The 23067-nt window shown below is 48.3% G+C and overlaps 1 protein-coding gene across 1 annotated transcript in view; it reads right to left on the reverse strand.

Annotated features, from left to right (window-relative positions):
- Positions 1-15541, reverse strand: part of LOC111149245 (huntingtin) — a 140170-nt gene extending 124629 nt beyond the window's left edge. The window contains 3 exon segments of the mRNA XM_022506203.1: positions 2419-2502; positions 15234-15274; positions 15276-15541. Coding sequence (XP_022361911.1) covers positions 2419-2502; positions 15234-15274; positions 15276-15449 — 299 coding nt within the window. The 5' untranslated portion in view covers positions 15450-15541.
- Between the last annotated feature and the right edge of the window lie 7526 nt (positions 15542-23067).

Here is a 23067-nt window from a genome sequence, read left to right on the forward strand (position 1 = left end):
TAAGTGTGTTTGGGAAAGAGGGCAGTGAGGTATCTTCATTACTGTATTTCTGACAACTTTTCTGGATGATCATGCTGCTAACCCATACTGAGGAACTAGTAAGTCAGACCACCAAATTGGGAACCCAAGTACACTAATGGTCACAATATCCATGAAGTTTTAGATGACTTCCCACATTAACTCCAGAAGCTATCACTGAAATAACCCCACTGGAAAAAAGGTTAGTATATCACAGAACCTATAGAAATGTACCAAAGATTTAGTTATATTTATATTCAAGGAGAGATCACAGGAAACATCAGCTATAAAAAAGATTTCAGGGGTGCCTGGGTAGCTCAGTGGATTAAGCATCTGCCTTTGGCTCAGGTCATGATCTCAGGGTCCTGGGATCAAGTCCCACATCGGGCTTTCTGCTTCCCCCTCTCTCTCTGCCTACTTATGATCTCTCTCTCTCTCTGTCAAATAAATAAATAAAATCTTAAAAAAAAAAAAGATTTCATGAAACATTGTGTGTGTGTGTATCATCTACCTGAGCTCCACGCTCTGAAATTCCTGCAAAGTATGGAAAGTATCTTAAAAATAAATTGTTCTTTGATCTGATGACACCAGAGATGATCTCTCTGGATCCATAAAACATTCCATCAACATGTCCTTCTGTAAAACAAGAAGTATAGGGCGCCTGGGTGGCTCAGTGGGTTAAAGCCTCTGCCTTCAGCTCAGGTCATGATCCCAGAGTCCTGGGATCGAGCCCCACGTCGGGCTATCTGCTCAGCAGGGAGCCTGCTTCCCTTCCTCTCTCTCTGCCTGCCTCTCTGCCTACTTGTGATCTCTCTCTCCGTCAAATAAAAAAAAAAAAATCAGCATTACTCCATAAAAACAGAAGAAATATACCCCTGTGAAAACCACTAATGGCTACCATTTTGATTTAAGATGGCAAACTGAGCCAAACCAATCCTAAGATATCCCAACATACTTTTCTAGTATGAAAAATCTAAGCTGACATCAATTCCACTGAGAATGATCAAAAGAAACTATGTAAGTACAGAACAGGAAGCATTCCAAGTGGAAGAGAGCTTGTCTCTGGATCCGTAAGCTTTCGCAGTGAAATGTTCCTGGACTCCTGGATGCTGGAGGTGAGAGCAGCAAAACTCTGCAGCAGGAGAGCAAACGTTTGTCAGGGATCAAAGTCACTTCGCATGAAAGCTGTGACGCCTGAGAGCTCTGGACGAGACCTGTCACGACCGCAGAGAGCTCTCGCTCCACATGGCTAACAAACACACATCCGCAGTGTCAGCTGATCTCACGAGAACCCTAAAAATCAGGACTTACAGTTCACAAATGCAGCAACAGAGACGGAAAGAAGTTAAATTTATCCAAAATCAGCTGGCTTCTAAGGAGCAGAGATGGATTCAAAGCTTTTTTTCCCTACTTTCATCATAGTGTTGTTTTCTACAACAGCATGCTAACTTAGAATTTTTATTTTCAGCACATACTCTCATTTGTTATTTCATCTGCTTCCCACATTTCTACAAATTAGAGAGAAACAGAAATCATCCAGCACATCTCCCAAACGATGGAACAAGTTCAGCTAAAACAAGCTATTATATGAGAAATCACACTGAAAATATAAAATACAAATGCAAGGTGCCATTAAAAATAACTGAGTCACTAAATTTCCATCCAGATTACTATTCTAACAGATTAGAGAGAGCTCTTTCCAGATTCCAAGCAGCACAATAACATGAATTATTTGTTCCGAGAGAAAGAAAACCAAGGAGAGAAGTATTTCACCCATATCCAGCCAAGTAGCAGAATTCAGAAATCTCAGGTACATCTGTCTCCTACTCAGGCCTAGAAAGAGGCCTAAAATACTTACCAACCACAGTCTCTAGGAACAGTGGTTAGAAAGACAGACAACTGAAAGCAAAGAGAATGCGGAGACTTAGCAAAGACCCAAAAGAAGGTGCCTTGAGTTCACCCCAAAAGAAACATGAAGCAAGGGAGACTGGCCTAGTCCACTGCCCAGGGCCCTGCGATCTCCATGCACAGGTGAGCAGGCATCGGCCATGGCTGGGCATGCCCAAATGGCAACAGGATGCCAATGAGAAGCAAAGGCAAAACATGTCATTGGACAGTCTCCTGTTGTTCCAATTACTGCAATAATGTAAAAATAGCAACCAGAAGATTTTTCAATGTTCACAGTTAGCAAGAGTGCTAAGTAAATATAAACACCCTGTTCAATTATCATAATGGTTACAACTGTTGTTTTTAAGTTACAAAAAGGAAACGTGACTTCTTATAGTGACAGCCAGAAATATGAGAAAAGGGGCCTTTAAATGTCTTAAGAAACCTAGGGAGACAAACCTAGGAACAAAAATAGAGTCTCAATTTTTACTAGAAAGTTCAAAGTGCAATTACCTGAGTGACTGTGCCACTATGTTTTCACATATTGTCAGACAATGGTTCACGCGGTCTTTCTTGGTGGCTGAGAGTTCTTTCTTTCTAAAAGAAAACAAAGGAGAAGTGAGTATGTGTTGAATTAGCCACTCCACCGACGTCCACGCATCAGTCACTCATTCCACAGCGCTTCCAGACCACCACGGAGAAACCACACTCCAGCTGGGGGGCGGGCTGGGGTCAGCTCAAGGAGGCACAGATGAGCTCAAGCAAAGGCTTCCTGAACTAGAGGTCTCCACAGAAAAGTCAGGTGATGTCCCTGATGCACCCATTTTTCCCATTTTAGAGGAGAAACTGCAGTGCAAACAGTGACTCGCGCAAGAGTACACCAATGCAGGGGGCACATGATTCAGGGAAACACAGCATCATCCCTACTCTTCATACCAAGCTGCCTCCACTGCTCGAAATCCCATTGTAACTGAAGGCAGACCTCGTGCTCTCGGGGAGAGACTGACTGCTTCTACACCCAGACAGCTTGGAAGAAGCCTCCTGTGAGGACTTCTGGGGCAACACAAGGAGACAAACAGTCCACTCAAGATCAGAGTAAAGGAACTTGCTTCCCACTCAAACTTGCGGCTTCAGATGCCTTCGAGGTATGTAACCTTCAAAACAGGTGACAGAGGGATGATCCAAAGAGGAACCCCAAAATTAAACCAGGCTGAAGAACTACATTCACAGAAGTATTTGAGTGTGGTTACCAGTACACTGTACTAGAAACAAACCGGAAGACTACTAGGTTTTTTTTTGTTTTTTTAAAAGATTTTATTTATTTGACAGAGAGAGAGATCACAAGTAGAGAGAGAGAGAGAGAGAGGAGGAAGCAGGCTCCCTGCCTAGCAAAGAGCCTGATGTGGGACTCGATCCCAGGACCTTGAGATCAGGACCTGAGCTGAAGGCAGAGGCTTAACCCACTGAGCCACCCAGGCAGCCCCAAGACTACTAGTTTTTGAGGGAATTATATTATCGAAGGGGCAGTGGGTCTAACCTGTGAACACCTGTGACTATTTCATCCCCAGGGCAACCCTCAGGCTTCAAAAAGTGTGTCTGAAGGAAAAGGCTATTACAAACTGTACAATCCAATGAAGGCAACACCTCCAAAAGGCACTTCAGATGTGGCTGGAGAAGAAAAGGGGCAAGGACGAACCAGAAGCCAAAGAGAACAGACCGGGGTTTCAACAAGAAAAGAATCAGAGCCTGAGCGAGACACTTCCTTCATGGCAGGTGGGGGCGGGGGGGACTTCCCAAAGACTGGCCAACTAGGGTCCATCATTACAGGACTGGTGAGTGTGTCTTTCCCACTGGTCTCTTTCCTGAACGGGACTTTTACTAGTAAGTTAATACTGCAGACTTCCTGCCTGTCATCCGCACAAACACCAATCTTTCCTTCTTGGACACATGCCCCCCAATTAGAAATTCCATTCCTTAGCCTCCCTGCAGGTAGGGAGAGACACACCCCTTCATTCTCTCACAGATGAAATGGGAATGGAAGCCTCACCTCACCGGCTTACCCTGGATATCTCCCCACCTAGTCCCTCCAACTAGAACAAACATGCCTAACACCTAGGTTTTGATTGTACAAATAAAGACAAGAAGACTGCAGAACCAACAGGATGGGAGCAGCCTGGGTCCCTAAGAGACCACAAGAGGCAGAGGGTTCTCACCTCCCATCCTCAGGAGCCACCCACCTCAAAAGCGCTTGCGGAAATAACCCAAATATCCTTCACCCACCGGAAGGACGAACAAAACTCCACAAGTGCACGATGGAGCACTGCTCGGCAGAACGCTACCACACACAAGGTGAGTGTCAATGTCCCAGACTCTGGGCCACACGGCGGTGGATTCCATCTCTAGCATGTCCTGGGAGAGACAAAACTACAGGGACAGGAAGTGGTCAGTAATTTACAGGGGCTGGAGAGGGGTATGGCAGCAAAGAGGCAGGGGGAGCTTGAGGGGGTGATGAAACTGCTGAACCCCAACTGTGTAGTAGGCACACAGCTATGCATTTGTCAAAGCCCACAGAACTGGATGCTAACCAGGTCCCTGTGCTGAGCATAAATCATACCTCGGTTTAAAGAAGAAAGAAGAGAGAGCTATGAGAAAATTAAAATGTTCTCTTCTTTAAAAGACCAGATTAAATTAGAATTGACCCAGTGTAAGACAGCCACCAAGAAAATTAAAGAACATCGACTGTTTTAAGCATTTAGGAAGCAAACTAACTCACCTATCCATTACCTTTTGATTTCCAAAGTGAAAATCTGCCTAAGGCCTTAAATGAACTGAATTCACATATCAGGGTACCAGAAAAGAGGAAAAAAGTCACCAGCTTCACACTAATCACATGCATGCCTGATGGAGAATTGGCCAGGCCAGTGGAACATTTTAGATACAAATACGAGTCCTAACAAGAACTCTGTCTCCCTCTTCATATATGGGATAAGCCGAAAGAATACAGTGAGCAACAAATAGCACAGCTGTCAAGGCCTGCGCCTGACTTCACAAAGACCTAGCCACACTGTTGCCCCTCACCAGAACCAGAGTAAACGTTCCTGAAACGAGCAAAAAGTCAAGGACAGAATACGGATCTCACCCAAGAAAATAAAAATACATCCTACTGTTGTCAGTTTCCCTCTTGCTCCTCTTCGTGGGGCTCCTGGTAGGGAAAGCCTGTCCTATTCCCCGGGGCTCTCTTCCCAGGCCCCACCAGCCAGCGTCCAGGCCACTCTGATAACAACTGCTCTGGCAGTGGCCATCCCAGGACGAGAGACTAAGAGCAAGGCCCACAGCACATCTCTGTTCCTAGCACTCAGCACAACGCCTGCACTTCACAGATGTTCATAAAAAGCCAATACAGAAATGGATAAGTCAACATTTTCTGTAGAAGAATAAGTAAAATACACATTAAAACAGACTCAAAAGTTCTTGAGTCAGTCTCACAGATAGGATTCAGAAGACAAGTGATAATTACTTTGAATCTAAATTTCTAGAACCAAGAGATGGAAAAAAAGAAAAAGTAAGAACAGCAAAGCTACTAAAAAGCAGCAGCAGTGGCTAGAGTGCTAGAGCTCAGGGGCTGTGGGAACGGGAGCTGGAGCCCGGGCTCTCCGGCCCACCACACTCTAGACAATCAGGTCTCTTAGCAGCACCTTCGATGAATCTTATTCTGAAAAAGAAGACAGTATTCTCTCACGGTCGGCTAAGAAGAAAGCACACATATTTCGAGTTTCTATTCTTACCGGATTCACAATCACTTGCTAGCAATGAAGAAATCTGAATCTTTTCCACACAAAAACTGATAGCCCAAGAATCACAAAGTTCTGCAGACAGTTTTCAATGGTTCCTAAACTCGCCATTAAAATTCAAACAATAATCAGTAAGTACTTGTTTTGTGTGAGAAGCATAAGCACAAACCATCTAATTACTACCAAATACTTTAATTCTGCTCCATTTTCCTCAAACCCATTGTCACTGCCAACATAGCTAAATGTGCAAAATTGACACACTATCATTAAAGAACTACACAATTTCTTTTTAGAACTACACAATTTTATGACATCAGAGTCAAACCCTAAAAAATGCCTGCTTAAAAAGGCAGACAAGTGTAACCAAATCCTGTAAAAAGCACTCCCTCTTTTATCACACTCAAGAATACCCACATTTTTAAAGTGTGGGATCAGACTTTACCCACAGACACCCCAACAAAGACATTAACCAAAACTATCAGGAACGGGGGAAAATATAATCCTTCCAGTATTACCTACTGAAAGCAACAAGTATTACCTACTGAAAGCAACAGGTATTACCTACTGAAAGAGATAAGTGGTTTGTACACAGCACAAACCACTGCCATGGGACGCCCACTTCCAAACCTGGTCTAACCATGCCCATCAGGACACAGCCTCGGGCTACTTCCCAGATGTCCACATTCCCCAGCCTTCAGGGAACTCTGGCCCCTCAGAATAACTCAGTAGTTTAGGTCTTGCATCTTCAAGCTCAACTCTTACACTCTATGGTCCCTGCCTGAAACACCTCCTTCCTACCTTACTTTGTCCAATAAGTAAACTGGGAAATTTAAGAAAACCACAACCACTTCATTCCCCCACGTAATTTAACTTTGACTGATGAACAGAGAGGTCAGGCTGGTTTGTTCTACGTGCAAAGTAAGTATGGAAATTAAGGTAAAAAGGGAACCGCCTTGTTCTGAGCAGGAAATGGATGAACAGGGCAAGCAGTCTGGACTCTTCCAATTTTGGCAAATGCAATCATGTTAACTTCACCTTCAAAACGCAAACTTCAGTCAGCCCCTCTTCCGTACTGAAGTGATCTGCACAGAAACACGCGTTTGAAAGAGGCACATAAAAAAGGCCAGGCCCCTACACCATGCTAGGACCACATTAAAACAATTACCGGAGAATGAAGTCTAAGAACGGAATTCAAGCCATCTTCCAAATTCTTATTGTTTAATATCATATTATTTTAAGACTTGACTTGAAAAGTGTGGTTCCGGGTTGAGGGCTGGGAGAGGAAAGGCCTGGACTCCACTAGGACTCGAAAAACGCTGCTTGGTCTTGGGCTTTTCGGCCTCTAAACACTTACCTTCCAACGGCACCTGCACAGCCCAGCCAGCAAGCAGAACTGAGGCCTCCCCACACACATACCGCCCCCCACCCCGCCGCCTCCTGCCATGGCCGCTTCACTTGCAGCAAGTATGGTACTAATGTGAGTGCCCCTAAAATGTTAGAGCTCCTTCAGACAGATTTTAGGAAGGAGTGAGACACCAGAAGTCACTTTGGAATTATGTACCATACCTAATTTAAAAATAAAAGTGCTGGGACACCTGGGTGGCTCAGTGGGTTAAAGTCTCTGCCTTTGGCTCAGGTCATAATCTCAGGGTCCTAGGATCCAGCTCTGCACTGGGCTCTCTGCTCAGCAGGGAGCCTGCTTCCCCCTCTCTCTCTGCCTGCCTCTCTGCCTACTTGCGATCTCTGTCTGTCAAATAAATAAATAAAATCTTAAAAAAAAAAAAAGTGCTGTTTGATTAGGGGGACCAAGGACTAAGACTCCCCAATCCACAGTCTGTGTTATAGAAAAGGACCATCAAAATAAAACCTTTCTTGGAGCACCAGGGTGCCTCAGCCAGGTAAGTGTCTGAATTCTTGATTTTGGCTCAGGTCATGATCTCAGGATAAGGAGATCAATCCTCCCCGTTGGGCTCTGCACTCAGCATGAAGTCTGCTTGTCCCTCCATTCCTTCCCTCCCTGTTTCCTCTCTCCTTCTCTCTAAAATAAAAAAAAAAAATAAAATATTTTAAAAAAATAAAAAATATTTTAAAAAAATAAAGCCTTTCTTACTGGCGATCTAACCAAATACAGTTAACAATCACTACCTTAAAAAGGTGCATTTCAAAAAACCAATGGGTTAAGCTAAGTGAAAAGTCTTCTCTTCGTGTGTGTGTGTGTGTGTGTGTGTGTGTGTTTAGTTCTATACAATTTTATCAGCTGTGCATGTTTATGGATCCCCCACAGACACGGAACATTTCTATCACCACAAGGGCTTCTCCTAGAGCCACAGCCACACCCCTCCCCTCCTCTCTACCCACCACACTCTCCCTAACCCTGGCGACCTCTCATCTAGTCTCCTTTCCTAAAACCCCATGATTTCAAAAATGTTACATATTAAAGAGTTTGCACCCTTTCAAGAGTGGCTATTTTCACTGGCATGACTTCCTTAGAAGTCACCTAAATTGTGGCAGGTATCTGGAGCTGAACAGTATACTTGTCGGAGTCCAGCTGCCAGGTCAAATGATTACACACTCTGTTCTACAAGAAACTGCCGGACTGTTTTCCAGTGTAGACATACCCTTCTGTATGCCCACCAGCAATGATTAAGTGACTGACCCAGTTTCGTCCATGCCAGCATTTGGTGCTGTCAAAGTGATCGTTTAGAAACATTAAATCAGATCACTTGTTTCACCACACAAGTATGCATCTGGGCAGAATAAAGTCCTTATTGCATTGGTGCACAAAGCCCCATTTGGCTGACCTTCACCTCTAATCTCCCACCACTCTAACCTCATCTCCTATTTCTGCCCTTCATTTTGCTCCAGCCGCTGGCCTCCTTACTATTCCTCAAATACTCAGTTCTCTGTTGTCTCCCTGAACCTCTTTTCCGAGATACCCAAACGGTTTGCTCCCTCCACTCTGCTCCAGCAGGCCTTCTCGGTACACTTGGGCCCTACATAAAATTGCACACCTCTTCTCCCCCTTACTGTTTTGTTTTCTCCATCGTATTCGTCACCATTGGTCTTGCTCACTGCTGTAACCCCAGGGCCCAGAAAACGGTCTGGTGTAAAACCAGCACTTGGCTGAAGGGCTCCTCCCAGGTCATCAAGTCCAGTCCCCGCTTAAGTCCCCACTCCCCCTGGGAGCTCTTCCAGCCCACTGCGGCTCATGTGTCAGGGTTACAACCCACTTTGGGGCTGCACAAATGCTTGATGGCCCTGGGACAGAGAAGTGACACTGCGTCAGTAATGCCCTTACACAAGCAGCCCAAGTCTTCCCTCCCACATGGTGATGGCACTGCTAGCTACAGAGCCCGGCCATCCCCAGTGTGGCTCTTCAAACTTCAGGGTGCACACAGATTGCTGGCAGGACTTGTCAAAATGCAGACTCTGATTCAGTACATCCCAGGTAGGGGAAAGGGTCTGTACTCCTCATAAGCTCGCAAGCAACAGCGAACTCCTGCCCGAGCAGCAAGGATCTACAGCAGATCATGTCTCTGACCCGCACTCCAGCACCTGAACTGAGTCAACTCAGCACGCTGACCACTGTCTTACGCAGTGTTTTGTTTTTACTTCTTGTCTGAATAAGACCAATGTCTTGAGGCTGGACCGACCACTCCAAGGTAGTTTAGCAGATGGCTGGCTCACTTTTGGGAACTAGAGGCAGCAGGAGTGGGGACTCTCTTAGGTGGAGAGAATATGTCAGCAGGCTATTTGAAAGTCAGGACAACACAAAACCTCTGCCTTTACAGTTCCAAGTCCTTTTAAAAAAGAAAAATTCTTGTCCATGAACTGTCACTGAATTATACACCTTAAAATGCTTCATTTTATGTTATGTGAATTTCACCTCCAAATAAATAAACAAACAGGAAATTCTACACTACTATACAGCAATTAGCAAAAATTACATGTGCGGCTATGGAACAATGTCTACGATATTACTGCTCTTGGAGAAATTCAGGGTAATCTCAGTCATGCAAACAAAAAGAGACATGTTTAAATGTTTATGCATTAAAAATCAGAGAAGACAAAAAGAAGCTTAATAATTGTCATTTTTAGGGAATGAGACTAGGATAGATCTGTGCTGTTTGAAAATGTTTTACGATATATATATATGTGTAACTTTTATAATTTTTTAAACTAGTTAATAGAAAGTAACTAGACGGGGCACCTGGTTGGCTCAGTGGGTTAAAGCCTCTGCCTTCGGCTCAGGTCATGATCCCAGGGTCCTGGGATCGAGCCCCGAATCGCATCCCCGAATCGCATCGGGTTCTCTGCACAGCGGGGAGCCTGCTTCCCTTCCTCTCTCTCTGCCTGCCTCTCTGCCTACTTGTGATCTCTGTCTGTCAAAAAAAAAAAAAAAAAAAAAAAAAAAAAACTTTAGAAAGTAACTAGAAAATAAATACTTCACAAAAGTGGTCTGATCATATTTAATCTAGGGATACGCAAGCCACAGCCTGCCTGTTTTGCTCCCATTTGCAAGCTATGTTTTCACATCTTTAAATGGTTGATAATAATAATAGTTCGTGACATATGAAAATTACATGAAATTCAAATTTCAATGTCATCAATAAAGTGTTACTGGAACACAGCCACACTCATCCATGTACGTATTGCCTCTGGCTGCTTTAATTCTACCACGGCACAGGTGAGTAGTTGTGAGAGACACTGTGCCCACAAAGCCTAAAAATGGCCCCCCCCTGACTCTTTACATAAAACTTTGCCAATGTACATGAATCAGAAGACTTGACATAGTTAAGGTGCCAATCCCCAAATCAATCTACAAATTCAATGCCATCCCTACCAGAATCCTAGCTGGCATCTTTGTAGAATCTGACAATCTGATCTTATAACCATATAGAAACTCACAGGGCCCACAATAGCCAAAACTATCTTAAAAAAGAACAAAGTTGGAAGACTCAAATTTCATGACTTGAAATTGTGATTAAAAAAAAAAAAAACAAAACAGGGGCACCTGAGTGGCTCAGTGGGTTAAAGCCTCTGGCTTTGGCTCAGTTCATGGTCCCAAGGTCCTGGGATTGAGCCCCGCATCCGGTTCTCTGCTCAGCGGAGAGCCTGCTTCCTCCCCACTCTCTGCCTGCCTCTCTGCCTACTTGTGATCTCTGTCGGTCAAATAAATAAATAAAACCTTTATAAATAAATAAATAAACAAACCAAACACAACTGTGGTCATCAAGACTGTACTTGTATTGGTAGACCAACTGAAAGTCCAGGGGCACCTGGATGTTTCAGTCAATTAAGCGTCTGACTTCGGCTCAGGTCATGATCCCAGGGTCCTGAGATCCAGCCTCTCATCAGGCTCCCTGCTCCTCAGGAAGTCTGTTTCTCCACCAGCCTCTGCTGCACCCTCCCCCCAGCCCCCTGCTTGTGCTCTACTGCTCACTCACACTCTCTCTGTCAAATAAATAAATAAAATCTTAAAAAAAAGAAAAAAAAAAAGAACTGAAAGTCCAGAAATAAATGCATACACTTACAGGCTATGCATTTTTAACAAGTGTTCCCATACAATCCAATGGGGAAAGAAATGTCTTATTGATGAAAGTGCTGGGATAGCTGGGCAGCCGCACACCAAGGAATGATGGTCCCTGACCTCACACCATATATAAGTTACCTCAAAATGGATCCAATGTAAATGTAACACTCTAAAACTCTTTCAAGAAAACACAGGAATAATACATCTCTATGACCTTGAATTAGGCAAGTTTCATAGCTCTTACTCTTAAGGTACAGCAACCAAAGACAAAAATAGAAACTGGACTTCATCAAAATTGAAAACTTTTGATCTTTCAAAGGGCACTACCAAGAAAATGAAGAGAGAATCCACAGAAAGGAAGAATGTTTCAAAAATCACATATCTCATAAGTGTCCAGAATACATAAAAAATGGTTTCAATTCCACAATAAAAAGACAAATTACTCAACTTTTAAAAAATGGGCAAGAATGAGGACAGGGCTTACAAACTAAGTGTAAGACTGGGGCGCTTGGGTGGCTCAGTCAGTAGAGCGCATGACTCTTGAACTTAGGGTCCTGAGTTGGAGCCCCGCATTGTGTGTAGGGAAGCAGGGGGGAAGAGGGAAAAGAAAGGAAGTTAGAAAGGAAGGGGTCACGTCCCTCATCTCATTCAGCCTCCTTACACAGACTCACCTGGTCTTAGAATGAACTCCCACCTGTGTGAGCCACCACAGCAGGGGTTCCCGTTATTAACAGCTGAATATATCCTGACTAAGAACACGAACCTCAGCTAAATCACCTCGCACTTAGCAGAGAGGAACAAGTCCCGTTGTTCTACCTTCAAATTCAGTCACGTTTCACCTCGCCACTGACAGCATCACCACAGGAGCCTGGACCACCATCTCTCGCCAGGCCACTTCCATAGCTTCCCAACTGGCTTCCTGCTCCTTCACTCCATTCTCAACCAGTATTCACTGTAAAATGGAACTCAAATCCTGCCCTTCCTCCCCGCATTCCTTCCTCTAGGATAAACACTGATGTCTTTAATCCACCTACAAGGTGGGTGGCGCTCATCTGGGATGCTGCTCCCACTCCCTCTGGGACCTTACCCCCTACTGAGAGTCTCCCACTCTCTAATTCAACCAACCAAGCCAACCTCTCCTTAGTATTCCTCAAACAGGGGGCCTTGAGACCTGTTTCCCTGCCGGGAACGCCCTCCTCCATACACCTTCACGACTCTGTCTTTGACCCCCTCCAGGTGTTGACTCAAAAGCCACAAACTCAGTGGCTCTTTCCCTGGACACCCTATCTAAAATGTCAACACCTTATGAACGCTGACATTTCCCACTTTCTTTTCCTGCCTTGCTGCTCCTCCTTCATTTACCACTCTCTCATAAACCCATGTTCTACTTTGCCATCTTGTTTACTGTCTATGTCCCTCCCTGAAATGAAAACTTCAGAAGGCAAGAGGCTTATCTGTTGAGGCTGCAACCCTGCAGCTATGACCACAGAGGCATTCCTTAGATGTTCAGTAAACATCTCCGATGAATGAAGAATTAAAGTCAGGGGGAAACCAGGTGGGACTCTGAAGGACGGTAAGAAAGTACCAAAATGCAAATGTCAATTGCCTCATAATTCCAGTTAGGACCGTCCCCGCCCCTGGCACCCCCCTGCAGGCCAACCCAGCTGAGACGGTAGCCAGTCCACCCCGGCACCCCTGCACCCTCCATGCTGAGCAGCAAGCAGGCACTCAGACACTTCAACTGAAGCCCACGCACGGCTGTGACACTGCAGCTCCACACAACAGAGCAGAACCATAAAAATAGAACAGACACTTAAATTGTTTTTGGACAATTCCTACTTTGGCGAATGGATTTTTCAGCTGAAGCACCTGAAGAGAAATGCCAAAATCCAAACTCGCAAGCAGAGTTTGTTATTCAAAATTAATGAACACTTGCTTTCTCAAAGGCAAAGTGTCTACAAATATGATATTTATGCATTTTATTTAAAATACTACAATTAGGCCAATGTAATTGATTTCAGAGCATGCTAAGAAGCTTTAGAGGTTACTATTCTGAAATACTTCTGTTCTAAATAACTTAAAACCTGTCTCCATATGTGCATGGTTTGTACCTGTAAGGATACACAAGGAGGAAGGAGAATAGTGCTTGCGTCTGGGGACAGAGTTAGGTACTCAGGAGAATGGAGTGGGAGAGAGACATTTTAATTATTACCTTTTTGTAATTTTAGAATTTGCATCATGGGAGTGTACTACTTACATGAAAATAATAGATTATACTTTTAAAATAAGTCAATCACATAATACCTTAAAATAAGGTAATAAAACAGCATCTATCCACTTTTGTCAAGGCAGCTTGAGAAAGAAACATCTTTATAGCCATATTTTGAAGATAACCAAATTCAGGTTCTGTCAAATCATCATAAGAAACCGATGGCAGGGGCGCCTGGGTGGCTCAGTTGGTTAAGCATCTGCCCTGGGCTCAGGTCATGATCCTGGGGTCCTGGGGTCCTGGGCTCGCATCTGGCTCCCAGGTCTGCAGAAAACCAGCTTCTCCCTCTGCCCCTCCCCCTGCTTGTGCTCTCTCTCATGATCTTTCTCTCTCAAATAAATAAATGAAATCTTTAAAAAAAATGTTTTTCTCTAAGCACCCAAACAGGTTTTTCACCTCTTAGAAGAAAAATTAATTTATTTATAAACTTTATTTCTAATTTAGATAAGTCAACATTACTCCCCAAATTCTCATCTTCTTATTTAAACTCTCAGGACATAGCAAGGATCACATCAGAAACATAACGAGTAAGAAAATACTACTAAAAATGAGAGGGATGGGCACCTGGGTGGCTCAGTCATTAAGCGTCTGCCTTCCGCTCAGGTCACGATCTTAGGGTCCTGGGATGGAGCCCCTCCCTGCTCGGCGGGAAGACTGCTTCTCCCTCTACCGCTCCCGCTCCCCCTGCCTGTGTTCCCTCTCTCGCTGCCTCTCTCTCTCTCTGTCAAATAAATCTTTTTTAAAAATCCTAAATAAATAGATAAATATAAGAGGGAGCTTCTTAAAGGGGCTGCCCCTTGAACACTGTCCTCATTAAATGCCGCCTTGTGCACATCCAGATGGAGGATGCAAAGCCCCAAGGGGAGAGAAAGGCCTCGCGGAGACTTCAGGGGTAAAGCACGTGGGTTCTGCTGGAAGGTATGGTCTCCAGGCCCAAGCAGCAGACCCCTAGCTTTCAAACAGTAGCAGGCCGTGTCCAAAGAAGAAAAGAGGAGCCGCCCATGGGGGCCGCAGGCAAGCTGGACCACAGCGCTGGTGTAATGCGCATCCTCATCCCGGCAGCAATTAACCAACCTCTCCTTCGGCAACCGCTGGTTTGTACGTCCAGCTGAAGACAGGCAGGAAACTAAATGCCGACTCCTCCTAATATTCAAATCAATTTTATTCTCTCTCACGTCTTAATAACGACCTCCTAAGCAGCTCACCACTTACTTGGCTCCCACTACTCAAGGGCCTGCAGACCATCTGGAGCTGAGACAGCGGGTCTCTTCCCGACTCTACCCGTGCGATTCCCGGACTAGCCGACACGCCTCGAGAATGCGGGAAGCCAGCTTCGAGGTACCCGCGGCGCCAAGAGCCCCCTGGACCGGAATCCCGCTGGGCCGGGACCGCAGTCCGCCATCCCCGCCCCCGGCGGCCTCCAGGCATGATGTCATCACCCCCTCCCAGCTCCCCGGCTCCCAAGCCCGGCTGGTCGCGAGGTGTCCGGGACCTCAGCGCCCCTCCCTCGCGGGGACGTCGAGAGGGAAGGGAAGTGGCGGTCTCGGCTCACGGCACAGCCCGGTCCTCGCAAATACAAAGCAGCGAGTTCCTCCCCTAACTTCGCACGCCGGGAGAGGCGGGGGTCCGTGCCCGTCTGCGGACCCGGACAGGGCCCCGGCACTGGGTTAAGGGCGACGGTGCGCGCCGAGTCCGGGGGCCGCGGGGTCGGGAACTGCAGCAGGCCGGTACTCACGGTCGGTGCAGTGGCTCCTCGGCCACGGCCGGGCCGGGGGGGCGGCGGGGGCGGCGGGGGCGGCGGCGGCTGCGGCTGAGGCGGCGGCGGCTGCGCCTGCGGCGGCGGCTGAGGAAGCTGAGGCGGCGGCGGCGGAGGCTGCTGCTGCTGCTGCTGTTGCTGCTGGAAGGACTTGAGGGATTCGAAGGCCTTCATGAGCTTCTCCAAGGTCGCCATGGCGGCCTCCCGCCCCGCGGGGACAGAACCCGAGCCCTCGAGCCGACCCGCGGCGCCGCTTAGCAGCGCGGCAATGAATGGGGTTCGACGCCGCCAACAGGAGCGGAACCCAGGCGCCCGGCCATCTTGGACCCGTCCCGGCAGCCCCCGCGGCCGTGCGTCCCTCGACGCTACGCCGGCGGGGCGGGGCCAGGCCAGCAGGATTGACAGCCAGTGGCGGCGACCTCTGCCAATGGCTGGCCGAGGCTCCGGCCTGCCCCCCGCATCCGCCTGCTGGCCTCCCAGGGCAGCCGGGCTGCTGAGATCACAGCACCACTCTCGGGTCCGGGCGGGCCGAGGGCGGGGGACGGGGTAAGGAGCGGGGCGGGGTAGGGGGCGGAGCGGAGGGTGGGAGGCGGGGCAGGGGGCGCGGCAGGGAAACACTAACGGCGGGAGAGGCGGGGCGCGGCGAGGCGAAGGACGGGGCAGAGCAGGGGGCGCGGCTGGGCAGAAAGCGGGGTGGGGGCGGGGCGGAGAAAACCCCTGCGGCGGGAGGGGCTGAGCAGAGGACGGGGGCGGGGCAGAGGGTACGGCGAGAGGGGCGGGGCGCGGCGGGGCAGGGGCGGGGAAAGGGGGGGGGGGGGGGGGGGGGCGCGGCGAGGAAGCACCTGCCCGGGGAGGCGCGGGCAGAGGCCGGAGGCGGGGCGCGTCGGGGAAGGTCGCCCCTGCGCAGGTACCCTTGTCGCCTCTGCCTGGGGTCGCTGGGAGGACGGGCGTGGGCTGGGAGCCGGAGACCCCCAGCGAGGCGCGCGCTGAGGGAGGGACTCAGCCGTGCGGGGAGGAAGGGCAGAGTGCGTGAGCCAGATCCAGCCCGAGGGTGCGCGTCGGGGAGGCAGGGAGCCCAGGCGCCGCCCCTCGCTGAGCCTACCTGCGGAGGGCAAGGAAGGGCCTAGGGCAGGCACGGGGCCAAAACCTGCGGGTCAGTACCTGCTGCCCGCAGAGGCTGTGGCTGGCGCACAGCCTTGACCCGAGAGGCGCCACTCACAAGAACCACTGCCCGACCCTAACGGGCTGTCCTTCAAAGAGAGGACTCCCCCCCGCCCCCTGCCGCAGAGGTCTGTAGGGCACTTCCTGCTTAGGGTGGGGCAGGCCCGGGCGAAGGGTCCAGGACTTCAGAGCCTCACCCCCTGGAGGGGAGGTCAGTAAGCCAGCAGAGGACCACAGAGGACAGTCGGTCATCGAGGGGCTGCTGTCCCGCCTGCCAGGCAGGGAGTGGGTTGGCCGCAGAGAGAGCTGCTGTGGTGGTGGTGGGGGGGTGCAGGTGATGAACACGATATGAACCTTCAGGATCCCGCTCAGGGCACCCCTCTTCTCCGTGCCCACAAGCCACAGCTCTACCTTCTCTCACTGTGGTCAGTTGTCCCAGGCAGTGGGATAAAGGGAAGCCCGGCAGCACCACAGAAGCATTGCCCCTGAGGGGATAGCGATGGGGCCCCCTTCAGGAAAGGGACATCAGAGAATATGCCACTGGCCTCAGCCTCGAGGTCCCTGTTCCCTGACACCTTGGGGACAGCAGGCCGCAGTGTCCGGGCTCCAGGCTCTCTTGAGCTGTGGTCCACAGACACGACAGCCTGCTGATCCCTCATGATACTGATGCTATTTGTGCCCTCGGATAGTCCCCTCCACTTGAGTGTGGCCTGATCCTGGTCCCTTGCTTGTAACCAACTAAGTAAGGCCAAAGTGGCGCTCCTTGGATTGGCTTACAAAAGATGGAGTCTTCCATCTTGCTGGCTGCCACTTTCTTGGCCTGTACACATTCATGAAGCAAAAGCTGCCATGTCTGTGTTGCAGAGGCCCACGTGGCCAACAGTCAGTGAGAAACGGGGGGCTTCCAGTCCAAAAGCGCACAAGGAATGGATTCCTGCCAATACTACGTGTTTGGAGTGGGTCCTGTCCGGGTCTAGTTTCTGGGTGAGCAGGGCTGTACCTGACTGCAGGCTTTGCAGTGGCGCTGTGCCTGGAGTCCTGACCCGCAGCAGCTGTGGTTGGCTGCGGTGCTGTGTGTTGATAAGCCAGGAGGTGGCTGGATACACAGCAAAGGGTAAGTTTGCTGGGGCTGCTCATAACAAAGCTGAATGGACCGGGCTGGTGACTGCCAGATCTTCCCACCATGAAGGCCTTGGTGGTGGTTCCCTTCCAGTCCTGGAGGCTGGAAGTCTAAGATCCAGGCGTGGGCAGGGTGGTTCCGTGCAGCCCTCTCTCCCTGCCTATAGACAGCTGTCTTCTCCCTTGTCCTCACATAGTCTTTCTCTATGTGTGTTTGGGTCCTGATCCCTTCTTCCTATAAGAACACACACAGGCCATATTGGATGAGGGCCTCCTCTGAAGACCTCATTTTATCTTGATCACCTCTGTATAAAGGCCCCATCTCCAAATACAGTCATAATCCAAGATGCTGACACCTCCTGACAGGACACACCTGGGTGAGGATGGTCGCTGGCTACAGCAACACTGGGAACAAAAACGTGGAAACAACTGAAGGAGCGACTACATGAATCAAGGTACACCCACATGACGGGAAACTATGCAGTCATTCCGATCCTGTTTGAGGAGAGCGCTCGTGACACAAAGGTGTGCAATGCATGAGCAGACCACCATGGATGGCAGGATCCCCCCCATTTTTATTTTTTTAAAGAATGATAAAAACAACCCACACATACATGGAAAAGGGATCTGGTCATTAAGTCTATAACAGTGAATCTCTGTGAACAAGGAAATTATAGATGATTTATATCTTAATCCTTACGCTTTTCTGTATTTTTCAAGTCTTCTGCAACAAAATTGTTACTGTTTGAGGGGGGGATGTAAAAGGATAGGTTTGAGTGGGGAGCTAGAAATGAAAGCTGAGCAACACACCTGTGGTGATCCTGCAGAGGGAGAGGGGAGGTTTTTTTTTTAAGATTTTATTTATTTATTTGACAGAGAGAGAGAGATCACAAGCAGGCAGAGAGACAGGAAGAGTGGGGGGTGGGGTGGGGGGGGAGCAGGCTCCCCACTGAGCAGAGAGCCCGATGTGGGGCTCAATCCCAGGATCCTGAGATCATGACCTGAGCCAAAGGCAGGGGCGTAACCCATTGAGCCACCTAGGCACCCCAAGAGGGAGATGTTTAAAGTTCCCAGCGGCCCCCACAGATGGGGTACTGCAGCTGGGGGCAGGCACCCATTCTGAACCCCAAAGTAGGTAGGAGCCCGTGGGGCATGAGGCAGAGACACAGGGAACAAGGCGAGTGGGCCGGGAGCCCCCAAGGGTGCCTTTGTGGCTCCTGCCTGTCTCCCCCCAAGCTTCTTCCAGTTGAGAGTGTCATCGCTGTGTATTTTAATTCTATGTAAGTACACACGCATACCGCAGAGGACACAGACACAATCATGGCTGGTTTGCACAATCCACATTTGTTCAAATCAACTCCCATATTTACCCTTTTTCTTACTCTTCCTTCCCTCCTACATCGCCAGTCTTCCCTCTGGGCTCATTTTCCTCTGCCAGGAAAATACTGTATGGAGTTGCTTTTAGTGGACCTTTTATTGCTGAAATCTCTGTTTCAGTTTTTCAGAAAAAAATCTTTACTTTGTCTTCATTCTCAGTGGATTTTTGGTTGGGTATAGAATCCGAGGTTGGCAGATACTTTTCTGCGGCAGATCAAAGATTTGGATTTCACTGTCTTCTGCTTTTCGTTCTGGCTGTTGAGAAGTCAGTTGTTGTTTAAAGGTCACTCCTCGGAGCGTGATGTGTCTTTTTTGCCCCTCTGTCTGCATTTAGCATCTTCTCGCAGTCTTTGGCTCTCTGTACTTGCACTGTCCCATGTCTCAGTGTGTACGGAGAGACGAGCCTGCCTCTTGACGGTGACCCTGGGGATCCCGGTCAATCTGTGACGTAGCAGTAGGCTGCCCAGCAGGAAGGGCTCGAAAGTCTGGCTGATACCCATTCTGGAATTTCTGGAATGCTCGATCCCTGGTGAGAGATGTCTGGGACCAGGATGTTCTTTTCAGCAGCCCAGAGCCACTGCCCAGAGCCTAAACTCAGCCAGCACTGGACATATAGCCAGGTGCTCCCTGTTCCTTTCAAGTCCCTGCAGACACTCATCATGACAGGGAGCATAGCCCCACACTTCGACCACATGTGGCTATCAAGCATTTGAAAGGTAATAATTCTGCACTAAGATGTGCTGTTAAGTGTAAAATACATACCAGATTTCAAATAACTTCATACAAAACAATGTAAAGCATCTCATTCTGTGTATACTGATGGCATGTAGAGATAATATTTGGGTATATTGCGTTAAACACAAGATGACTCAAAGCAGTTTATTTTTACTTTCTAAAGATGACATATGTGAGTCGCATATTTTATGGGATGGCTGTGGTGTGTGAGGTCAGCTAGAATCCACCTGGCCCTTTAGGAAGGAGGCCTCACAGGTGGGGCTTGTCCTGGAGTCCATTGTCCTCGGGGGGCTGGGTTTGGTCACTCAGTAAAGGGGGTGACTGCCAGATCTCCCCACCATGAAGGCACGTTTTCCTCCATAATTAGTAAGTCCTTGGTGGTGGTTCCCTACAGTTCCCTGGACCTCTGATAATGTCCTGCCACCTGGAAGCCTTCCACCCATGGGTCTGGCATCCCTGGTTGACCCCAGCCTGAGTCATCTTTCAGGCTGGGAGTTAAGAAGTGGTGTCTCTTGCAACTCCCTTGTTTCTTCTGCCCTAAGCTCCTCACACTTCTCTCTGAGGAAGAGCTCTCCTCCCCCATATCGCATCCATCCAGTCCCTTCCTTTTCTCCTCTGAATCTTAAAAATTATACATCATAACCAGTTTCATCAGAATTCTTTTGTTGAAGCTCGAATTGTCCCCAGTTCAACAGAAGCCCCTTCAGGGTAGCTCCTGTGTCCCTTTGCCACATCCCATCATTCCTTGAGCACTTTCTTGTTTTATGTCACAGCAAGATGCTCCCAGCCCATCCTCCCCTCCTCAAACCTGGAATCAGCCACTTCTCTAAGAAGCCCTGACTCCTCAGAGGGGAGAGTGGCCTTTAGAAGCCAAGAACTGGGAGCCAGGTGTGCTCATCACTGTGGGGGCATCATTGCTTCTGGGCCCTTCAGAGAACAGAGTGGGGGAATTAGGAGCTTATATTCCAATTCATTCTTATTGTATTAAAATACACAGAACCATTTTAGCCATTCCTAAGTGGACAGTTCGGTGGCTATAGATACACATTAATTCAAATTTATACTACAGGACTCTTGATGTCTTTAAAATGCATCTTTCAAAGAATGTAAAGTCAGAGTATCTCTCATTTTCTCTCTGATCCTGTTTCCTTCTGGTTTATTTCATTTTTGTCCTTGGCTGATTTCATTCCTCTTATCTCTGCCCCCTTACTATGCTCTTGGTTATAGGCTCTCGGGACCCTGGTAATTTAGTATCCATGAATGAGATGAAGATCTTCTTCAGGATTTTCTTTGGTTCACTTAACTGTCCATTACTCAGATAATTAGGATTAGATGAGATCAAGAGGATGGACCCCCACGACTGGGTCAAGAGAGACCTTGCTTTCCCTCTCTGCTCTCAGCCATGTAAGGACAAAACTGTGGGAAACACATTTCTGTTGTTTATAAGCTGCCAGGTTCAGGGTGTTCTGCTACAGCAGCCCAGATGGACTTAAGACAGGGCCCTGGTTCTTCATGACCTTATAACTAAACTAAGAACATCGTAAAGTTACGATCATGTCTTCGATTTCCTGCTAAAAGCTCCAGCCTGGGGAGGAGGGTCAGGAAGACTTCTTGAAGATACCTGTCTGGCATTGACTGCTGTGTTAATAAGCAAGGTCTACATGGGGTGTCATTCTCCTTCCGCTAGGATAGCTCTGTTCTTTCCTGAGCAAAACCTCTGACATCCAGTTGTCCCGTTATTAGATGATCAACATTGGAAATTCCACGTCCTATTTAAAACCGTGCCTTCAGGAGCTGAAGGGCCATGACACAGAACAAGCAGACCCACCCCCAGGGCACAGAGTGGGCTCTCCAATGGGCTCCCTCTCCCACAGAGAAGGGGAAGAAATGCGTCCTGATGATAAAGAAGAGTGTTCAGAGAACTTCAGTTAAATACTCAGCTACCTGTAGTTAAGAGGAATAACACACGGCTGGGCGCCTGGGTGGCTCAGTGGGTTAAAGCCTCTGCGTTCAGCTCAGGTCATGATCTCAGGGTCCTGGGATCGACCTGCATCAGGCGCTCTGCTCAGCTGGGAACCTGCTTCCTCCTCTCTCTCTGACTGCCTCTCTGCCTACTTGTGATCTCTGTCTGTCAAGTAAATTTAAAAAAAAAAAAGAAAGAAAGAAAGAAAGAAAGAATAACACATGGAAGTCGAAGAGAAAGGGGCCAGAGCCTGGTTGAGCAGAAGGCCTCTGAGATGGGCTCAATTTAGAGTCGGGATATAAGAGAAGGGAATCTTAAGACTTCAGAGAATGAGTTAAAGGGAAATCTTTCTCACTCCACATGCCTTGCTCCCTAGACAGGAAACCACAGACCCAGGAGGGGAGGCGGCACGCGATCCCATGCTGTGTTCGGATCCCTGTGTCCTGACCTTGACGATGCAGCTGAGGTGAGTGCTCACAGCAAGTTTTGAGTCAGCAAAGTCAAGAACAGCACACTTGAGGTTCAGTAGGAGCCTAAGAGGGCGAGCAAAGCTAGAGAGCGTGCTCACGGGGACTGGTAAGGACACATGGAAACAGGACTTCCAAAAACTGCTAGTTATGACAAATCCTGAATTACTTTCCTGAAGAATAACTTGGCAGCACCCATCAAAAGATGTAAGGACACAAACCACCTGACTTAGCATGGCCTTAGGAGGGCTGCTCTGGGGACGACATTATTAGATAGGCATTCAAAGATGGAGGCCCAAAAATGTTACTGAAGCAATGTTAATATCGAAAAGATGAAACAACGTCGACGTCCAACAACAAGGCGGGGGTAAAAGCCTTTGTACCTTATGTATTAGAACAATGCCAAGGAGCCATTAGAAATGACACGTTCAGGAAGACATGGGGAAATGGGAAGCTTGCCCGGTGTTGGGAGTGCAAGCTGCTGCAGCCGCTCTGGGGAACAGTATGGCATTTCCTCAAATAACTAAAAATGGAACTCCCGTACGACCCAGCAATTCCACTTCTGGGTCTTTACCTGAGAGAACTGGAAGCAGGGTCTCAAAGAGGTATTGCTATACTGCATACAGCAGCATGACTCACGACAGCTGAGGGCCTGTCAGCAGATGAACAGATGAGACACAGCAGGGTCCATCCACATGGCAGAATGTGGGCCAGCCTTTAACAGGAAGGGGATCCTGATGCCTGCTAGAACACGGAGGAACCTTGGGGACATTACGCTGTGTGAAATAAGCCAGTCACGGAAGAACAAATACTATATGATTCCATTTATAGAAGGTTCCTGGGGGAAGTCAGAAAGAGACAGAAAGGAGATGGTGGGTGCCAGGGGCCTGGGGGAGAATGGACAGTTAGTGTTCAGGGAGGACAGAGTGTCAGATTCATAAGATGACAGATGGTGGGGACGGCTGCACTGCCACATCAATGTACTTAATGC

Source organism: Enhydra lutris, unplaced genomic scaffold, assembly GCF_002288905.1.
Source record: "Enhydra lutris kenyoni isolate GAN:26980312 unplaced genomic scaffold, ASM228890v2 scaffoldscaffold21, whole genome shotgun sequence".
Lineage (NCBI taxonomy): Eukaryota > Metazoa > Chordata > Mammalia > Carnivora > Mustelidae > Enhydra > Enhydra lutris.